Below are 18771 nucleotides of genomic sequence, written 5' to 3' on the forward strand. Positions count from 1 at the left end.
ACGGTAATAACCAGTACAGTATATTAATCAGCTTTCACAAAGTATTTGCTTCAAAGACAAATTATTGGATTACATGTTCTTACATGGACTTCATTACTAAGTGGGGAGAATACTACTCTAGTACTACTAGTGTGTACTAAAGGTGAATTGTACAATTTGATTATCTGAATCCCAACTATCTTGACTTACATACTTGGAAGACATATCAATGCACACGATATATATATGTTAGGTACCTTGTACGTCAAATAGGTTTCATCCTTAGTTGACCTTATTCATCTTAGGATTAAGGAACAAGACTTCTACGCAGGTGACCATGTTATATATCCTTATTTTAGATATTAATTGATGACGTTGAAGCCGGCCGGAATGAGAAGGATGATGTTAAGGATTCCGACGAGGGTGTTTCCAATGACCTGCAAGGTAGATTCGAGTATCTGGGTTCCAGAAAAGCTAGAGTTGCAGGTGGACAGCGGTGTGTTAACTACGAGCTTGCAATTAGATAGTAGTGAAGACAGGACAAACTGGAGAGGATCTAGCAGGATTGAAAAGAGTCCTGAGGCATTCGTAGTAGCAGTAGAAATCACATTTCCAGATCCACATTGCAGTTGGACAGTAGCATCTACGTACAAATTAACAAGGAAAGTTATATCGTACAGAATTAATCATAATCGTAGCAATTGATAGATATCATACGGTGTCTACATGTAAGTATATGTATATATATGTGTGTGTGATGACTGATGAATAAAGACGCCAGGGTTTATTCATGTTTTAGGGTTAGTAGTGTTTAATCACTTACGTTAGTGGGTTTATAAGTAACATAGCATACATATTCTATACAAGAGTAGCACCGGAAAATATATAACAGACTAACAGAGAATGCAGCTGGGTAAAGTAAAATAAAGATTACTCGCGACAGTCGCGAGGCGCTGGCTCTTGTGTATGTTTTTAACTTACTTGGGAATACTGGTGTAAGGGAGGCGCCAGCACTACTGACACGGCCATTAGCAGTGCAAAACAACGTCCCTTGTATGCGGATTAACCCTAAAAGTCCGTTAATCAGGCCAAGTAGTTGCGCTTCAGCGATTGGAACTGCAGCCAGTGCAGCAACAACCAAGAGAGACACAAAGAGAAGTGTTTTGAAGGAGGCCATTGCTGTTTCTTGGATAGCAATATCAACTGAATAATAACTGGTAGTACCAAGTCCAGAGTTAATCTTGCTATAAGATTCCTCGCAGGCTGGTAACAAATTTATAGGCTGTAAGAGGACAAGTTGCTGCAGATTATGTTGACAAAAATTGAATGTCATTTTGGATGATCCGGAAATTATGCAAGTCAAGGACAATAACATTCTTGTCTAGACTTTGTGGAAGCTCAGCTCGTTCAACCATATATAAGCATCGACCTCGGCGGGTGGGCTGCACCTAGAACTAGCTAGATCGATTTCTCTTCTCCAAACCACGCCTCTGTTTTTTAATTTGACTCTGGATAGGTTGCTCTTTCACTAGCATTGCTATAGTCACCTCCTAACTTCCTTTCTCTTCAGGTCATTGATCCTAAGAGACAGATCTTATATGTAACTTCTATTCATACTCTCCCCATATATATATGATGATCGACCAATGACTACACACACACACACGTACACACATAGCCCTAGCTGCGTACTAAACCCTAACACACGTACACACATATCGATCGAGTAAATTTGCTTCTACCTGCGGGCATCCGGCAATACTAAGTGTTAGGATTGTGGCTCAAAACTGACTCTTTGTCTGTTTTGAATTCGTTACTTCTGAAGGATTTGGGTAAATTATTATAGTGTATCTATGATTCTTAGAGTTTTTCTTAGAAGTGAAGGTTTATGATTCCTTTTATGAATCCTAATCTTATTACAAGTTTGACACATTGTGAGTCTATAAATAAGACATTAGAGTGATGGTTTTGAGTATGGTCGACGAGCCGTGGTCGAGGCGATCATCCCAAGAGATCGTATCTCTTGGTTAAGGGAGCAGAGCTGTCAAGGGTGAGTATAGCACTTGGGGAGACTCTGCATTTAGAGGAATTTTATGAGTATGATCTGCTGTGGATCAATTGAGAGTTCAGAAATCTAGAGAGTTACAAGCTTTGAGAGTTCAGAAATCTAGAGAGTTACAAGCATTCAGAGTTTGAGTGATTTAGAGAGTTCTTTATTATGAGAATTTAGGTTGTAAGAAGAGATATTATTTAAGAGTGTGGAAGAACCAAATTGTTCTTCAGTTGTAATCTTATTTTTGTTTAATAGATCCACCATCACCATCACCGGATGACGTATGTCAACTATTTTGAATTGTTGTGTTGCGTTGTATTGTTATTGGTTTGATTGAAGATCTTCAATCAGTTTCGGTCTTAGGCTAGGGAATTCGGAAGGTGACCCGAATTTCCTAACACTAAGGTATTAATATCTCTTAATATATTATATATTGAACTACTCCATCGATATGCATGAATTGACATCCTTAATTATGTACTTCGCTTGAACAAATTATGGTGTTACAAAATTAGGCAAAGGTTTTCTTTGCACACAGCTCGATCGGAAGGCATATAAATACCATCAGTTGAGATCCTCTTTTCTTTTCTCTTTACTGTTTGGAAGGAAATTGGAATACCTTTAGTAGAAAGCGCGATATCTGCCAAAATCGGAATTCGGAGCAGCTAAGGAATGGAGTGGCCGAGTCTTAAAATGGACGAATGTTGGTTAGGTGTGAAACCGTTAGTCCTAAGATATCACGAATTCGAAAACAGAAAGGTTCCGCCCAAAATGAAAGAATTAAAAGAAACAGTTAGGATGCACCGGTCGGTCTGTACTTGTGATCTTTTCTCGTACGTTAAGAGACGCATATTAGTTGGCGTATACTTGATCAGAACCCCGCCCTTCGAAACACAAAAGAGTCCCATGTAGAAGGAACACCATAATATCATTCAATTGAAATCAAAATCACAGGCACTGGCTATATGTCAATCCCCAAAACACCCTATATATGTACTTAATGGGCTCTCAGATCGATGAACGCTCATATAAGCTAATGTACATTTCTAACTTCAAAACGGGCGTCTAAAATGCATAATGTGTATGTATTAAAGAGCTGATGGATTAAGTAGAAGAAGCTAGCTGATCGATGAGATACGATGTTTATGCATGTTCTCTTCCATCTTCCACCAGTAGTGCACTTGATAAGCTTTTGTCTTCTTTCTTGGCTGCAGGTTTTGTGTAAATCCAATACAGAATGAGCTGCACCGCTCCGAGTAAAAAGCCCATCCCATTTGGCACCTATATAGCAGATGCATACCCAAAATTAACGAAAGACTTAGTTTCGGGGTGGAAAAAAGAATAATCAAAAGCAGAAGACATATTATCATTAGGAGATATTAGGATTACCCCAAGAAAATAATCTTGTTGAAGCCAAGCATAAAAGAGCCAGACCCCTCCGTTGAGGAAGAAGAAGAATGATAGCCAGAATGGCATGTATTCCACACTCTTAGTTGTCACCACAGTTTTCTGAAAAGAACATTGAGGCATGGAAACATATCACTTGATCAATTTCATTGAAAAATTAAATGAATTTCATGTACGTCGTGGCTATAATTCATGGCTAGAGGCCTAGAGAAGTATAATTATCATACGTATTTTCTTAATTGAAATCCAAAGCTTGCTTTCAGAACACAGCTAGCTCCGATCCAAGTCATTCAACTACTTTTCTTTTTCGGTACAATCCGATCCAACTACTATACACCAATTATAAATTGTCCTCTTCTTAAATTGAATATGAAAATAAAATAAAATGTCCTAGTCCAGGGGGAGCATGATCAAACAAAATAGAGCACGAAAAGTAAAGAAACAAATTAACAATTAGGAACGAGAACATGCCGATCATCAAGAAGCTAACAGCTCAATCTAATAATTTTAAACCATAATTTTTTTATATACGAAGTTGGATTTTTAAATTTTATAGGTTACAATCACTACTGATCGATTATTTTGTTCAGAATAAAAGAAATGTTTGAAGTTGACCAAAAGCAAAATGTGTTTGAGCTAGCTGTACTAACCATTGCAGATAGAGGTGAGGCGTACATGATGATATTGAGGCCAGCACCCAAGAACCCTATTGCGTTAATACGTACATCTCCCTTTAACGCCAGCCAAGTCACTAGAATGGCCGCTGCTGGACAACCCACATCCAGTATACCAATCCACATCACCGTATTCGCCTGAAATTAGAATTGATAGAGCGAAAAGACTTGTTACTAATCCATCCTTAATAAGCAATGTACTATTCATAATTATTATTTTGAATACTCACCCTCTTGTTTGCTGTGGCGTATGTGAGAAACAAAGAGATGTAGACGATCTCGACAAGAAGGCCGAAGCCATTGATGGTGGATACAAGATAAGCTCCCGGCTTTATAATTCCGTAGTAAGTCCAAAGGAAGCAGTTGAGGAATGTGCAGACGTAGGGAAGACTCTCGAACTCTTCTGTCGAACGATTCTTTATGATTCTTGAAAATGTATAGCTGCATAGATTGTATGTTATTTTCACAAGAATATCAAACAGATCGACCAATGTAGCTTGAGATTTAGATAGAAATTGAGCTAGCCACGTTCTTAATTAGTTCTTACACAGGAGCAAGGAACATTAGAACTGAGATGAGGTTGCCTGCAATTATTGGCAACGAAAGTTAACTATCAATTGTCTTTTATACATGTAAAGAAACTCAAAGTTGAGTGTTCGGTTAATTCTTACCAATAACTCCGATATAGGAACTCAAAGTTGCCATATTGGAAGAAACAATACGGAGGTAGTCGTTACTCCGATCTCGTTCCTGCTTGCTTCCCCACAGAGAGAGAGAGAGAGAGAGAGAGAGAGAGAGAGAGAGAGAGAGAGAGAGATTACTATTGTGGATGATACAATGTGGGTTCAAGAAATTATAATGTTTGAGATTGGTCTGATCGAGTTGAGCGTAATGGAACGCATTTGTGAGAAAGACTAGAAAAGTCTATGCTCTATGTTACATTTTTATGCGTTTACATTACTAAACAAAGAAGACTATACGTACCAGAACAGAAAATAAAATTAAGGAAATGTATGAGTGCAAGATTCACGTGATGCATAAATATCATTTGGAATTTATATATGTACGTCAATGCAACTTAGACTTAATTACATCGTTACAATCACCAATAACGACTACTCGGATGGACTCTAATTATCTATATTGATATATTACCTGTATGTTAACTCTAGGTCTCTAGCTAATTAACCACGGATTACGGATACTGCAATCTCTAAACTCAGGTCAAGTGTTAACAAACCCTTACTGCAGTCTCGTGTGGGTAGAATTGGAGTAGTTGTAGATTTTGCAACTTTTTCAACTCTGCATGTATTGTGGATTGGGCAATATAGAAGAAATTAATTATCTTCTATGTTTTTTTGGGTGTTAAATACGATGATTTTAAAAACATGAACATCATTGACTACGTATACACTATAATGTGTACCATATATCGAATTTGAATGTTAAATACCATTTAAACATAAAATTAAGGATTAATATTTGTAACACCTTATATTTTATACTTAAAAACAGTTTTGTCCCTCAATTTTTAATTTACATTGATATATTTTTAAATTCACATTTGATGACAGTCTAATTCATTCTGTTAGTTAACCGTTAAAATTTTTTGTTAAGTTTTTAATATGACTGAAATACCATCAATTTAAATCAATTTATTTTCTTTTCTAATTCCTTGATTTTTTTCTCATTTTTTTTCTTAATCTATCAGTGCATCAAATATAAAATTATAACAATGTTATCAACACAAAATGTCAAAATTATATGTGAAGGGATCGATAACCGCTATTGTCTCCGACGATATGATGGATCCAACACGCAACACGTTTGGCACTAACGTTGGCTGAGAGGCATCAAAATCAAGTGTTACAAAGACTAGTGATCGAAGATGAGATCGGACTTTTGGTGTGGGGTTTAAGACATGCATAATGCTGTACGTGGTCGATCTGTAAATTTTCAGAGCACTGTCTATCATATATAATTGGCTCATTCCAGCACAGCAAATTCCCCCGACGAATCATTTTGGAGCTCGAATCCAATTGACCCTAGCTATGAATGTCACGTGACTCACGTCTCATTCATCTCTCCCATAAGATTTAGATCAGAGTCAAATTAATTACGCCTTCGTTTAATTCACACTTCTGATCCACCCGTATCAATGTATCATCATATATTATATATGATACGTATACTTTTGCTTCTCTTGGTATAATTCTTATCAACTGCAACCTGCCAAACTAATGAAGACGTTTTCTTTATAGTACAGCAGGTCTTGCATATACACAACTGCATGTAATTGGCATAGTGTCACGTACCGCTTTCGAGAGTGTATCGTGAGCGTCTCTGGTTATATGAGCTTCATACATATGTGAGATTGCTCCATAATCAGAAAGTGTGGGAGCATATATGTGCTGCCCTTCGGAGTTCAGGCATGCCGACCTAGTTAAGTATGGGGGGCTTATCGCTAGTCAATAACTTGACACTGAAGAAGGGAGTAAGCCGCCCTATACAAACTGGTCAGGGTCTGGAGCCGATCTCCTGATGAGTGTAAGGCAAGGCGAAATCAGTGCATTGTCCTATTAGATAAGGCTGACTCCTAGGCAATGGAGCACCACATGGACCAAGTGTGGCAGCCAAATGACTAGATTCGTGGCAAGTGGTATCAGAACCGCACCGACATTGTTATCGTTGTGTCGCCAAGCTCTCACACGTACCTCCAGGGGGAGGATCAGATTGAAGTCCAGCGCGGGGGGCTCCGTGGGATATGAAGACAAGTTTGGTTCTAGGGGAGTCAAGTATGCAAGGTGCCTCTAGGGGGAGGACCGGATTGAAGTCCGGTGCGAAGGTTTGTTGGGCGATTTTTGGGAAATCCTTTAATCTCTCAGGCATCGTGGGCGTATGTGGGATATGTGTGCCACAATGGGGATGTCATCTACGAGGACGTACACCTTGTTTGGTTAGGGAGGATGTTACGTCCCGCTTTCAGGAGTGTCTATTGTGGGCGTCGTTGATTATATGAACTTCATGCATATGTGAGATTGCGCCAGGATCGGAGGAGTGTGGGAGTATATGTATGCTGCCCTTCGAAGTTCAGGCAAGCCGACTCGGTTAAGTTTGGGGAACTTGTTGTTAGTCGAGTAGGGAGTGTCGTCCTACACAAACTAGTCGGGGTCTGGAGCCGATCCCTTGATGAGCTCAAGGCAGAGCAAAACCAGTGCATTGCCTGATTGGATAAGGCTGACTTCTGAACAATGAAGCGTCGTATGGACCAATTGTGACAGTCAAATGACTAAATTGGTGACACTAGGCCACCCGAGAAGAACCAATTTCTTACATGGATAGTTTTAAGAAAAGAATATGATCGACAACTACATATGAAGCTCAGAAAGTAGCACAAATGTAACATGTCCAACCTTAGGTGATAGAGACCACTGAAGGTCTGGTGGTAATAAGGGAGATATCACCAAAATAACCACCGACAAGGGTTCCAGCACCGCCGCCACGAAAACCAAGCGGCGACCACCATTTCGCTGGAGAGGAGAGAGGAGAGAGCCTTTTCTACTGTTTGGACAGGTTGAGTACTTAATAACGAGCGTATGAAATACATCCAATTACAATGGATTGTTCATATGACGTTTATAAAAAAATGACACATACTTTTTTTAGTATATATATATATATATAATCTTTATCCAAAACAAATGCACGATTTGAAATTATTAAATTTTTTTGTTTAACTCTTTTTTTAGTTATATTTTCACTGTATATATCTTAAAACATAATATATAGTTCATTCATACAAAGTTTTATCAAGTTTGATGATTGTTTATTAAGCACTGTTTCTCCAAGTTTGAAATGTGGTTTTCTTTTAAAGAAGCCAAATACAGGGGGACAGTACTTGTAGGGTGTGTTTGGCGCAGCTGTGACTTATAAGATAAGTTGACTTATACTTATTTCTGAGAATAAGTTTCTGATAAGTTAAGTAGCTGACTGTTTGGTAAACTGGCTTTTTAAGTGACTTTTAGTGGCATAAGTTGTACAGAGTGTTTGGCAAACTTAAACTGGCTTATGCTTTGTATTTGTATAATGACAATTTTGGACACCAAATAATTTAAAATATTTTTTTTATTTTCCAAGAGTATATTTTCTTTCTTGATTCTTTGCAAATACAATATGAATTTTTAACTTCTTTTTTTATCTATCACTACCCTTTTACATTAGTATTTTAATTTTTACTTTCTCATTGACTTCAAGTAAAATTAATAAATGTTCTATGTTTTCTTATACTTAATAACAAAACACATTTGTCATTGACACAAATAATATTAAAAATATCTTAACACATTCAACTAAATTACAAAACCAAATAACAATATATATATATTTCATTTGCATCAAATAATTTCATATTATACGCGCACTCATCAAACTTTGAGTGATTTCATTTCTTATTGCTTCAATTTCCCGTGCATCATGACCATGCTCATTTTCCCCTCCATCATGATCCATCTCTACCTCATCATTTGGTATGTCAACCACCATTTCTGCCCAACGAACAAAATGGGCATCACGATTTGCATGTCTTCTTATATAATTATGAAGAGTCATGGTTGCAATAACAATCTTCACTTCTTTGCTCAAATGACTATTTGGTTGATTATTAGCCTCCACCTCCTTGATAACTAAGTCACAAAGTAGGTCTACTAATACCGGATTCCATACGGCTGATCCCATCTATATAACACATGAGGATTGACATAAATTAACATGAAACATACAAACATATATAAATTTGTACATGTATATATCTAATTTGTACATGGTTGATGTTCAAGTATCTTAGTGTTCTTCATTTTGGTCCAGTACGTTAGTTGTTCTTATATAGTACACAAATATGCATAGCACATATGAACTATGATGATCTATATTAGTGTTCTTATATTATGAAACAGCCAAAACTCTAGTAATTAAGTGGACCATGGAGCTGATTAAGTGGACCATGGAGCTGATTACTACCCCTAGTAAACTTTATTTTTTTGCATCTAAGTTGATTTTTCTCCGTTTTAAGGTGTGTTATGGCCTTTAGAGATACTTTTTTTCAAGTTTAATACCCCCAGTAGAAGTTTACCACCTCTAGTAAACTTTAGTAAATTTTTTACTAACCCCAGTAAACTTTATTTTTTTGCATCTAAGTTGATTTTTCTCCATTTTAAGGTGTGTTATGGCCTTTAGAAATACTGTTTTTCAAGTTTAATACCCCCAGTAGAAGTTTACTACCTCTAGTAAACTTTAGTAAAAATTTTACTAACCCCAGTAAACTTTATTTTTTTGCATCTAAGTTGATTTTTCTCCGTTTTAAGGTGTGTTATGGCATTTAGAAATACTGTTTTTCAAGTTTAATACCTCCAGTAGAAGTTTACTACCTCTAGTAAACTTTAGTAAAATTTTTACTAACCCCAGTAAACTTTATTTTTTTTGCATCTAAGTTGATTTTCTCTATTTTAAGGTGTGTTATGGCCTTTAGAAATACTGTTTTTCAAGTTTAATACCCCCAGTAGAAGTTTACTACCTCTAGTAAACTTTAGTAAAATTTTTACTAACCCCAGTAAACTTTATTTTTTTGCATCTAAGTTGATTTTTCTCCGTTTTAAGGTGTGTTATGGCCTTTAGAAATACTGTTTTTCAAGTTTAATACCCCCAGTAGAAGTTTACTACCTCTAGTAAACTTTAGTAAAACTTTTACTAACCCCAGTAAACTTTATTTTTTTGCATCTAAGTTGATTTTTCTCCGTTTTAAGGTGTGTTATGGCCTTTAGAAATACTGTTTTTCAAGTTTAATACCCCCAGTAGAAGTTTACTACCTCTAGTAAACTTTAGTAAAATTTTTACTAACCCCAGTAAACTTTATTTTTTTTGCATCTAAGTTGATTTTCTCCATTTTAAGGTGTGTTATGGCCTTTAGAAATACTGTTTTTCAAGTTTAATACCCCCAGTAGAAGTTTACTACCTCTAGTAAACTTTAGTAAAATTTTTACTAACCCCAGTAAACTTTATTTTTTTGCATCTAAGTTGATTTTTCTCCGTTTTAAGGTGTGTTATGGCATTTAGAAATACTGTTTTTCAAGTTTAATACCCCCAGTAAAAGTTTACTACCTCTAGTAAACTTTAGTAACAACAAAATTTGACCTCTCTATTAGAGTTGCTCTAAACAAACTAAACATACAATTTCTGGTAATCTTCTAGTTGAACACAACAAACTGTAATGCCAATGTTTACATTGTTTCTACTCTCTCTCTCTCTCTCTCTTTCTCTCTCTATTCACTATTGGAAGTAGTACAAACCAAATTCCACAGCAGAATAACAATTTATTAATAGTATATTATAGAGCAGCTGGTTCCTCTCCAAATTGGTGAAAAGTTAGCTCTCATTTCTTATTTGTGTGTGTGTGTGTTGCCATGTTTATATGTTCAACTGTACAAGCTGAAATGTAAGAGGATTAAACTTGCTGATGATGATCCTATAACCTAGAATTCTATGATGCCTAAAAAAAAGAGGACAAGTAGAGGAATCAATTAGAGTAGATATGAATCTATATACAATCACCATTACAATTACAAACTTCTTGACTATATTATAGAGTACATCTGATGGAATTATTTTGTATCATTTTCAAGAATGATATACAATAGAGTAGTACACTTGTAAAGAAATTCAATTTCAAAGACAGAAACACTAGATCTCACACATATATAATTTCAATCACTAATCAAAACCCAGAAACAAAAAGAGAAGAAATGAGGAACAAGGGGGAGAAATAAGTTGTTTACCTCTTGAGCAGCTGCAAACCTCAAAGATGGAAAGGAGAACTGAAAAATGGAGGCACACCAGGAGACTACCACGAAATAAAAGAGAAATGGAGGCGCTCTGCAGGTAAGTTTTCTGTTCATCTGAGCTTTTATATTGGTAAGTTAGTAATTTTCAGCTATAGTCAAGGGTACCCAATGTCATTTTTGAAGTTCACTTAATTCCCGAAACGAAAACGCGGTGACTTATAATCATAAGGAAGGAGTCACTCACTTTTGCTTATTCCTCATAAATGACTTAGGCTTTTAAGATAAGTAAGTTCTTTATGCTTTTACCAAACGGGTATTCTCCTCATCTTATAAGCTAAGGAGCTTATAAGCTTCCCCAAACGCGCACGTAAAGACATGTACCCTATTATATATTGACATTGACGTACGTGGTATTTTATACGAATGTGACGAATAACCATATATTGCTCAAAGGATTGAATCATAAGAGTCTTCCAGTTGAATATATAGAAGAGTGTCCGCTTGATGCAAATCAATCAATACCATTGCTAGCTAGGGAGCAAGTTGATGCGGACAACTTAATCAGATTCCATCACATTCCATATGAGAAGATAAGTGTCATAATACAAGCTTATTTCTGATCTTCTTGAACTTCTTTCAAACTTCATGTATGCAATTAATGGTCGCATGATGCCGACGTCGCAGGGAAATGGAAAGGCTCTCGATCATGGTAGGGAAATGCATGCTACGGAGAATAATTTCTCGACGGAAATTGTTGAACCTAGCAACTGCGATTTTTTCGAAGAGTAAGTGGGATGAGGAGAACTTGGAAACACTACGCAAAAGAACAAGCATAGAGGCACAAGTTCTAAAAGTCATACCAGTCGTACGAGTTGCAAGACTGTGATCACCTTCTTGTTATGTAGGTGGTACTTGGTAGAAGCCTAGAAGGTATATGTCATATGTGACCAAACAGTCACAAAATTTACATGATAATTAATCAAGGGCTCAAAGGATATTTTCATTTTTTTTTGTATGAAAATAATTATCAGTTTATATATTACCTGTTTTACAAAACTGTCGGCAATATTTTTAATTGGAAGGACAAGCCCGACCCCTCCTTTATTAATACACAATAGTAGGCCACTGCAATTATTCTTGTGTGCAACACATTCTCCACACGGACCACACCTTAGAGTGACTACCTGTTCATAATCAGTGGTTTCAATTCAACGTTGAAATATGGTCGTCCTTTCTACCTAAGATTTTATCACTTAGAGATAAATTAAATGAAGTAGTGTGAGTCCTACACGGCTACACCTAACATGATGGTCCGTATCAGCCTTGTTGATGATATACATTTTTGATTAGCTATTATCTACAGTATAAGGTTATCACGTTTTACACATGCATAGAGAAATATGAAATTTATGGCAAATATTATGCAATCAATCATCACTTGATGATTGATACACAGCCGGCCTTCACCTCAAACAAATTATGACAACAGAAAATGATAGGCACAATCCTTTGGGAGAGCTTCAATTGTTGCAGGAAACATATATAGAAGTCATGTATACAAGTATACAACAATAACTCATATATAAGTATATAACATGTTCACTGCAGTTTCCTCTGTACCAAGGCTAGCTTCGGATTCCTCACCGGAGGAGCATCCTGCGCAAGTGCGCAACCCTCAGTCAAATAGAACCAAATTGAAAGGAAAGCGCGCTATACGGGAAATCTTCAAGGGTTGAACATATTTGATATTTCAGTTTAGCAATTGATCATATCCTTGTAATACCAAACATTATCACCCAAGTAGTCAAGTAGACTGAGTTGATAATCGGAGCCAATCAATAAGCAACTTATGACATACATCAGTGGCACCAATATACCCAATTTAAAGAGCAAGGAGTTCATCCCCTGCATAACAACCTAGATATAGGCTGTACTAATGCAGCGGTAGCAAATCTTGGCATGGTCAATTCCGATATTACATAATTTCTCATATGCTAGAGTAACCCCAGCACACAAGCAACCAACATGAGACTTAAACTAATGACCCTAAATAAAACTGCTTGCCGTATTACAATTGCAGCCCAGCGGCAGCCCCATCACACTCAACAATCAGACACCGAATGCCAATTCTGCATATTTCTAACTTCGCCCTTTCCACGCTTAATTTGGTCTTCAATCCTTTCGGGCGATGTCCGAAGTTCTGTGTTTCATCTACCTATAACTAATCCAAAAGTACAAGAAAGTATCATTAGTTAACACCACTGACATGCATGACAGTATGATAAAGAAATTAGCAAGCAGAAATTAATTAGATCATACTATATATTAATATCTCAACAGCGGATCACCTTCATGACTGGCAATCAATAAGCAAATTAGGTCACACATCAAGCACTAATATATATACCCAAATAAAGAGCATGCAAGTCATTTATCTCCCCAAGATAGACCGTCCCCCACTACTACAATAACTCCACCCCACAACGGTGGATCACAGTTGTGTGAAGTAGAACATAACTGTTGTGTATGGCGGTATTGTTTGATTGAAACATTCATACAACAAGTTCAATTCAGTTGTGTGTCTCTCGGCAAAATGCTCGGCAGAATTCCTCAGTATGTAGCTTTCAAAAAACAAATACAGATCACAATATTTATTGTGCGTTCCTTATTAGACAACTAATTAGTTTAGGTGATTTTAACAATTAGTTGTCTTTAATGAAATCATACAACAAATATTGTTTCTAATTTACATGGAATTCTTTCATTTGTACAACTAATTCTTTGGTTCGTTTAGTTGTGGAAGGTTTCAGTTGTACAACAACACTTATTTTATGAATTGGTTGTATGTTTCTTACTCATGCAACTAAAACTTTGTCACAATTTTGGTTATTGGAGGGTGGAGTCAAACAACTAACTCATCTTAATCCTTTTTAGTTGTTGGAGGGTTGCACTCCTACATCAAAATTAATATTAACTCACTTCATATGGTTGTGTGATTGATTGAATCAATTGTTTTGAGAGATGCTGATCATATTGTAAATCATTTTGTAACCAATTGTAATAGCTGCAAATATTTAGTATTTCAAATAATCCTTAATAGAGTAGTAGTCGATCCACAAATTCATAGCAATAGATCCATAGTGTCACATCATGCAAGTAATCATACATCCCTAACATCTAACTCAAACTAGCAAAGATAATGTACATGAAATGTTTGAGCACGCGGATAATGTCAGCAGTTTTAGCATCCCATACTCGAACAAGACCATCATTTGATAGTTCGCATGCCAAGCAAGTAATTGCCTTTATGTTATAAGAAAACAAAACAAATTTAACTCATTAAAAAGAAAATAAGATTGTTGAACTGTACCGAATTTAACTCATATCTTCTAACCATATTGAATATAGTGAGCTTGACCAAATACCAAAAGTCCAAGTAGAGAGCAGAGTTTTCAAATCATGCAACTTTTTGGCGTGTTCACTTCCAAGATTAAAAAAAAAAAGCATACAGGCACAATGTCATTCAATGAGTGAACAAGAAAAAAGACTATACATGACTCTTATGTATGAAGCATCTAGTGTACGATTATGTCTATGATAAAAACAAATGCAATTTATAAAAAAATATGATATTTGAGAGGTTTGTGCCTATATGTGCATGCAAAAATATATGCTTACACATAGACACATAAATATGTATAAACTCGACTTATTTGAATAATATAGCTATCTAATAGGCTAAACCACCTCAAGTTCATCAACAAGGAAGATTTATTAGTTTTCGCAAAAGTAAAATGTGAGTAGGATGTTCATTTTTATGATATCAATAGTCCAAGTAACTCCATGACTTAAATTATTTATGAATGTAGAATGATGATATTAAATCAAGATTAAGTAACAAACATATGAGACAGAACAAACTAATGCAATATAACACACCTTTAATTCATCAAATAATTTATTCTTCCATGCTAACGACTTGTTCAAAATATTGGCATGTGTTTCATAATCATTTGAGTCTTCCTCCTATGCTCCATCACCATTTAGTATGCCCTGAAGGATCTATTTTTATGTAATAATACACATGACACCCATGTAGAATGATCAATGTGTCATGCAAAACATTATGATTCCAAATTAATATCTTTAAAGGAAATACAAGCATTACAATAAAGTAGGAGCACAACTGAGAAATTATCATGATATGTGTAGAATTGTCATTCAATTATAGTTTCATAAGGTAAAAACCTTCGAATCAGGGATCACAAAGGCTTGAATCACGAAAATGGCCAGGTGGCGTAAGATATACTTGCACAAATGCTTTTTATAGAGCAATACATGTCTTTTTCAACCTCCACATAAGTATAGGAACTCACTCAACTCAAACATATTGCATCAAAAATAATTAAGAGCATTAAAAGCAGTAACATAATATATATATATATATATATATATATATGCATGAAAAACGTCTGTAAGAGAATAAAGAGGAGGTTGGGGTATACAAATAGCAGTATTTATCACATGAAGTAAAATTGCAAAGTTCAAATGTCAAGCTGTGAAGTTTAGATCATATAGTAAAGTTTCTAGCACCAATATTCACACACAATAACACAAAGCACAAACACTTTTGCTCCATATATATATATATATATATATATATATATATATATATATATATATATATCCATTGCACATTATAGAATATGCCTCACTGTAACATTTGTAAGCTTCATCTAAAAAGAAACCCTTTGCAATGAATTACAACCTCATTTAAAAAGAATCTTTTATTAAATAACTTATAGCAATTCCACTAATTTCGAATTCATGAGGTAGTTGAACTAAAAAAATAATGAAATTCAATCACTTAACTTATTTCAATATGGACTACTGGGTTGTTTTTCCTTCAATTATAGGCCGATGGGTATCATCTTTACTGCTACGGATGAACCATTTGCGCTTGACCAGAAGGATCTGGTGAGATGACTTGAATAGTTTTTGCTTTGGAAAAAATTAAAGAAGACAACTACATCCACTTATTACCATCAAGAAATGCATCTAATTATACTCAATGGAGAATTCAAAACAATTACGAAAAATGAAACTAACCTCCCACATATAGATAATGTCGGAGACTCCTCCACCAGCAACATAAGTCCCCTCTACGTTAGAAGCAGGAGGGCTAGGCTTGATCGATTTGTTTAGCGAGCTTTCCACTTCAGGTTGCATTGCGTAAAACAATTTAAGTGCATCAAAATACAAAAACTGAGGCGATTTTCGTTGAGGCATTACATCGAACAAGTTGTGTGCACAGATTTCACCTTGGACCAAGCCCACTACTTGACATCAGGAAAAGAAGAGGGCAAAACTCGCAGTCTCAGACCTCCAATCCCATCATTCCAAACCAATTTGAGCAGCAGTCTACAAAGCATGCACCAACAATCCTAGACCAATTTGTGAAAAAAAAAATTGAAAATGGGTTAGGGTTTTCTAATTTGAGAAAGCAAAAACTATAAATCAAGTAAGCAAAATAGAATTTGAGACAAGAATCAAACTATGGTCAGGCTTAATCAAACTGGGTTAGACCTTAATCAAGCGAAAACCTCAATTTGTTTTTGAAATTTAGAGAAGAGAAAACTTTGGGGCTCAAATTGAAACTCTAAACTTCAGAGAGAGAGAGAGAGAGAGAGAGAGAGAGAGAGAGAGAGAGAGAGAGAGAGAGCTGCGGGGAAAGAGTGTTTTTGTGGAAGAGTTTGGTGCGGGAAAAGAGTGTTTTTGTGGAAGAGTTAGGTGAGTAAGTAAATGTTTTCTTTTAAGTTCTCTAGGTAGAGTGTTTTTGTGGAAGAGTTTGGTGAGAGAGTAAAAGTTCTCTAGGTATATAACAAATATTTTAGGATTCTCAAAACTTAATTAGGGTAAGATGCAAATATTTTTTAGCCAACTATATTACACAACCCATTTTTCATCAATGTGTTGTACTTTAGAGGGAAATTTTTCGGTGGGCCAAATTGAAGCCAATGCAAGTTTAGGGGAGTTACAAAAACATTTAGCCAACTATATTATACAACAAATGTTTCACAAATGTGTTGTTGTACTTTACAAAAAAATTTCAAAAGATCATACTCATACAACACAGAAAAAGTGATATTTTTATATAAGTATGAATAAAGATAAACTTTCAAATGTGAGGCATAGTTAAATATAGTTAAGGTTCAAATTTCATTGATTTTCGACAACGATTAGATCTCGATCAATCCGGTCAACCCTTATATATAAAGTACTTATCAGTTCCGTAAGGGCAGAGTGTACTACCGTGTGAACGTAATGTTTTTTGACAACATTTTCAGACACTTAAGTTATTTTCTATGATTTTTTGAACAATTTTCGTTATTTGAATATTATTTAATAGTCAAATATGACCTATGTGGTACAATATTGACCTTGTATTCAATTAATTTCATTTTTTACCAAAATATAAAATAAATTTCATTTGATACCCTAAATCCTAGCCCCTTATTCAAAATATCAAACTCTAAACTCTAAACACTAAACTAAAATCCTACAACTAAAAAGCTATGTTCTGTTGTACTAGTGCTTCACCCATTATTGTAAGTGGCGTTCCTCAGCTCATATAAGTCAAAATTCATTTTCTGTTGTATAATCAAATGCACTTGTCATCCCTTAAAACATGTTGAAAATTTTGAAACTGAAGAACACAACACAAAAATTATATTAGTTATATAAATGATTATTCTTATAAGACAAGATTCATTTTCTGTTGTACAATCAAATGCACATGGCATGCCTTAAAACATGTTGAAAGTTTTGAAACCTAAATACATAGTACAAAAGTTGTATCAGTTGTATAAATGATTACTCCTACAAGACAAGATTTATTTTTTATCATACAAAATTTTTAGCAAGTTCAGAAGCATCCCCCAACACATATTGGAACATGATACATAAAATGAGTTTTCCTCAAACAACAAAACATATATTGTGTGTTGTAAAAGTATCACTCATGAAACTAGTAGTTTGATTTTGTTGTCTCTACAATTTTGCATTTTGTGAAAATTTGATGGAGGATATCTATACAACACAATTTTCAAATGTATTGTGTGATGAAATTTGAAAATGAAAAGTCATTGATCACACAACACATAGTGATAAGTTTAGTTGTATAAAGATAATCGAGTCATGAGACAATCGATCAACTTCATTTTGTTGTCTGATGTGTGTTGTGTGATTGAGTTATTGTAGTAGTGCCCTGGACAAAATCTAGTTAGAAGTAATATAACGGTATCAAATCTTGGGATAGTCACTTCCGATGTCAAATAATTTCTAACTCGTAGCCTTAGCACACAAGCAACTAACCTGAGACTTAAAATTAATGACCCTAGATAAGGTTGCTTCGGTATTACAAGTGCAACCCCTTACACTCAGCAATCAGACACTAATTGCCAAATCTGCAAAGTTATAACTTTACCTTTTTCGCGCTCAAATTGTTGTTCAATCCTTTCAGCCATCCGTTCTAATGGTGACATTAATTGATGTGTCCAAATATATGTATCTTCAACAATCTACAATCCATAAAGACAAGGCAAATATATTATGATGTTTCAGTAGCACATGATAAAGAAGCTCACATATTTAAAGAAATTAGCAAGCTGAGGTGGCAGTTAAACTAATTAAAATCACACTGTAAATTAATATATCAACAACAAATTATGAAGATATTGGCTTTTCTAGTCAACTTAGGAAGTCTTAATCATCTAGCAAAACTCATATACTATGAGATCTCTCTCTCTCTCTCTCTCTCTCTCTC

General features: G+C 35.3%; 3 protein-coding genes and 1 long non-coding RNA gene across 4 annotated transcripts; 1 reads left to right on the forward strand and 3 right to left on the reverse strand.

Moving 5' to 3' along the window:
* Positions 1-248: 248 nt before the first annotated feature.
* On the reverse strand, positions 249-1189 carry LOC126791889 (phylloplanin-like). The gene is made up of 2 exons (XM_050518385.1): positions 961-1189; positions 249-622 (listed from the first exon to the last, which is right to left on the reverse strand). Exons 1-2 carry the CDS (start codon positions 1154-1156, stop codon positions 342-344), a joined length of 477 nt encoding a protein of 158 aa, XP_050374342.1. The 5' UTR covers positions 1157-1189; the 3' UTR covers positions 249-341.
* A 1752-nt stretch (positions 1190-2941) lies between these two features.
* On the reverse strand, positions 2942-4916 carry LOC126791247 (bidirectional sugar transporter SWEET17). The gene is made up of 6 exons (XM_050517669.1): positions 4785-4916; positions 4661-4697; positions 4344-4554; positions 4090-4251; positions 3422-3541; positions 2942-3313 (listed from the first exon to the last, which is right to left on the reverse strand). The coding sequence occupies exons 1-6, from the start codon at positions 4816-4818 to the stop codon at positions 3176-3178; spliced, it is 702 nt and encodes a 233-aa protein (XP_050373626.1). The 5' UTR covers positions 4819-4916; the 3' UTR covers positions 2942-3175.
* A 3242-nt stretch (positions 4917-8158) lies between these two features.
* Positions 8159-11312, reverse strand: LOC126790984 (uncharacterized). The gene is made up of 2 exons (XM_050517372.1): positions 10941-11312; positions 8159-8847 (listed from the first exon to the last, which is right to left on the reverse strand). The coding sequence occupies exons 1-2, from the start codon at positions 11058-11060 to the stop codon at positions 8518-8520; spliced, it is 450 nt and encodes a 149-aa protein (XP_050373329.1). The 5' UTR covers positions 11061-11312; the 3' UTR covers positions 8159-8517.
* On the forward strand, positions 8844-10258 carry LOC126790985 (uncharacterized). The gene is made up of 4 exons (XR_007671773.1): positions 8844-9181; positions 9328-9473; positions 9620-9911; positions 10058-10258. It is a non-coding gene; the product is annotated as an uncharacterized LOC126790985 (long non-coding RNA).
* Positions 11313-18771: the final 7459 nt, after the last annotated feature.

This window comes from Argentina anserina, chromosome 4 (assembly GCF_933775445.1).
Source record: "Argentina anserina chromosome 4, drPotAnse1.1, whole genome shotgun sequence".
Taxonomy (NCBI): Eukaryota; Viridiplantae; Streptophyta; class Magnoliopsida; order Rosales; family Rosaceae; genus Argentina; species Argentina anserina.

Bases quoted from the DNA above. Each gene is read 5' to 3' on its own strand.
- LOC126791889 (XM_050518385.1), bottom strand. From the start codon at position 1,156: ATGGCCTCCTTCAAAACACTTCTCTTTGTGTCTCTCTTGGTTGTTGCT. The intron at 623-960 runs GTAAGTTAAAAA...ATTTGTACGTAG, and splicing joins CCTTACACCAGTATTCCCAA to ATGCTACTGTCCAACTGCAA.
- LOC126791247 (XM_050517669.1), bottom strand. From the start codon at position 4,818: ATGGCAACTTTGAGTTCCTATATCGGAGTTATTG. The intron at 4,698-4,784 runs GTAAGAATTAAC...CAATAATTGCAG, and splicing joins TTCCTATATCGGAGTTATTG to GCAACCTCATCTCAGTTCTA. The intron at 4,555-4,660 runs GTAAGAACTAAT...CAATCTATGCAG, and splicing joins CTAATGTTCCTTGCTCCTGT to CTATACATTTTCAAGAATCA.
- LOC126790984 (XM_050517372.1), bottom strand. From the start codon at position 11,060: ATGAACAGAAAACTTACCTGCAGAGCGCCTCCATTTCTCTTTTATTTC. The intron at 8,848-10,940 runs GTAAACAACTTA...TGTGTTATATAG, and splicing joins GGTTTGCAGCTGCTCAAGAG to ATGGGATCAGCCGTATGGAA.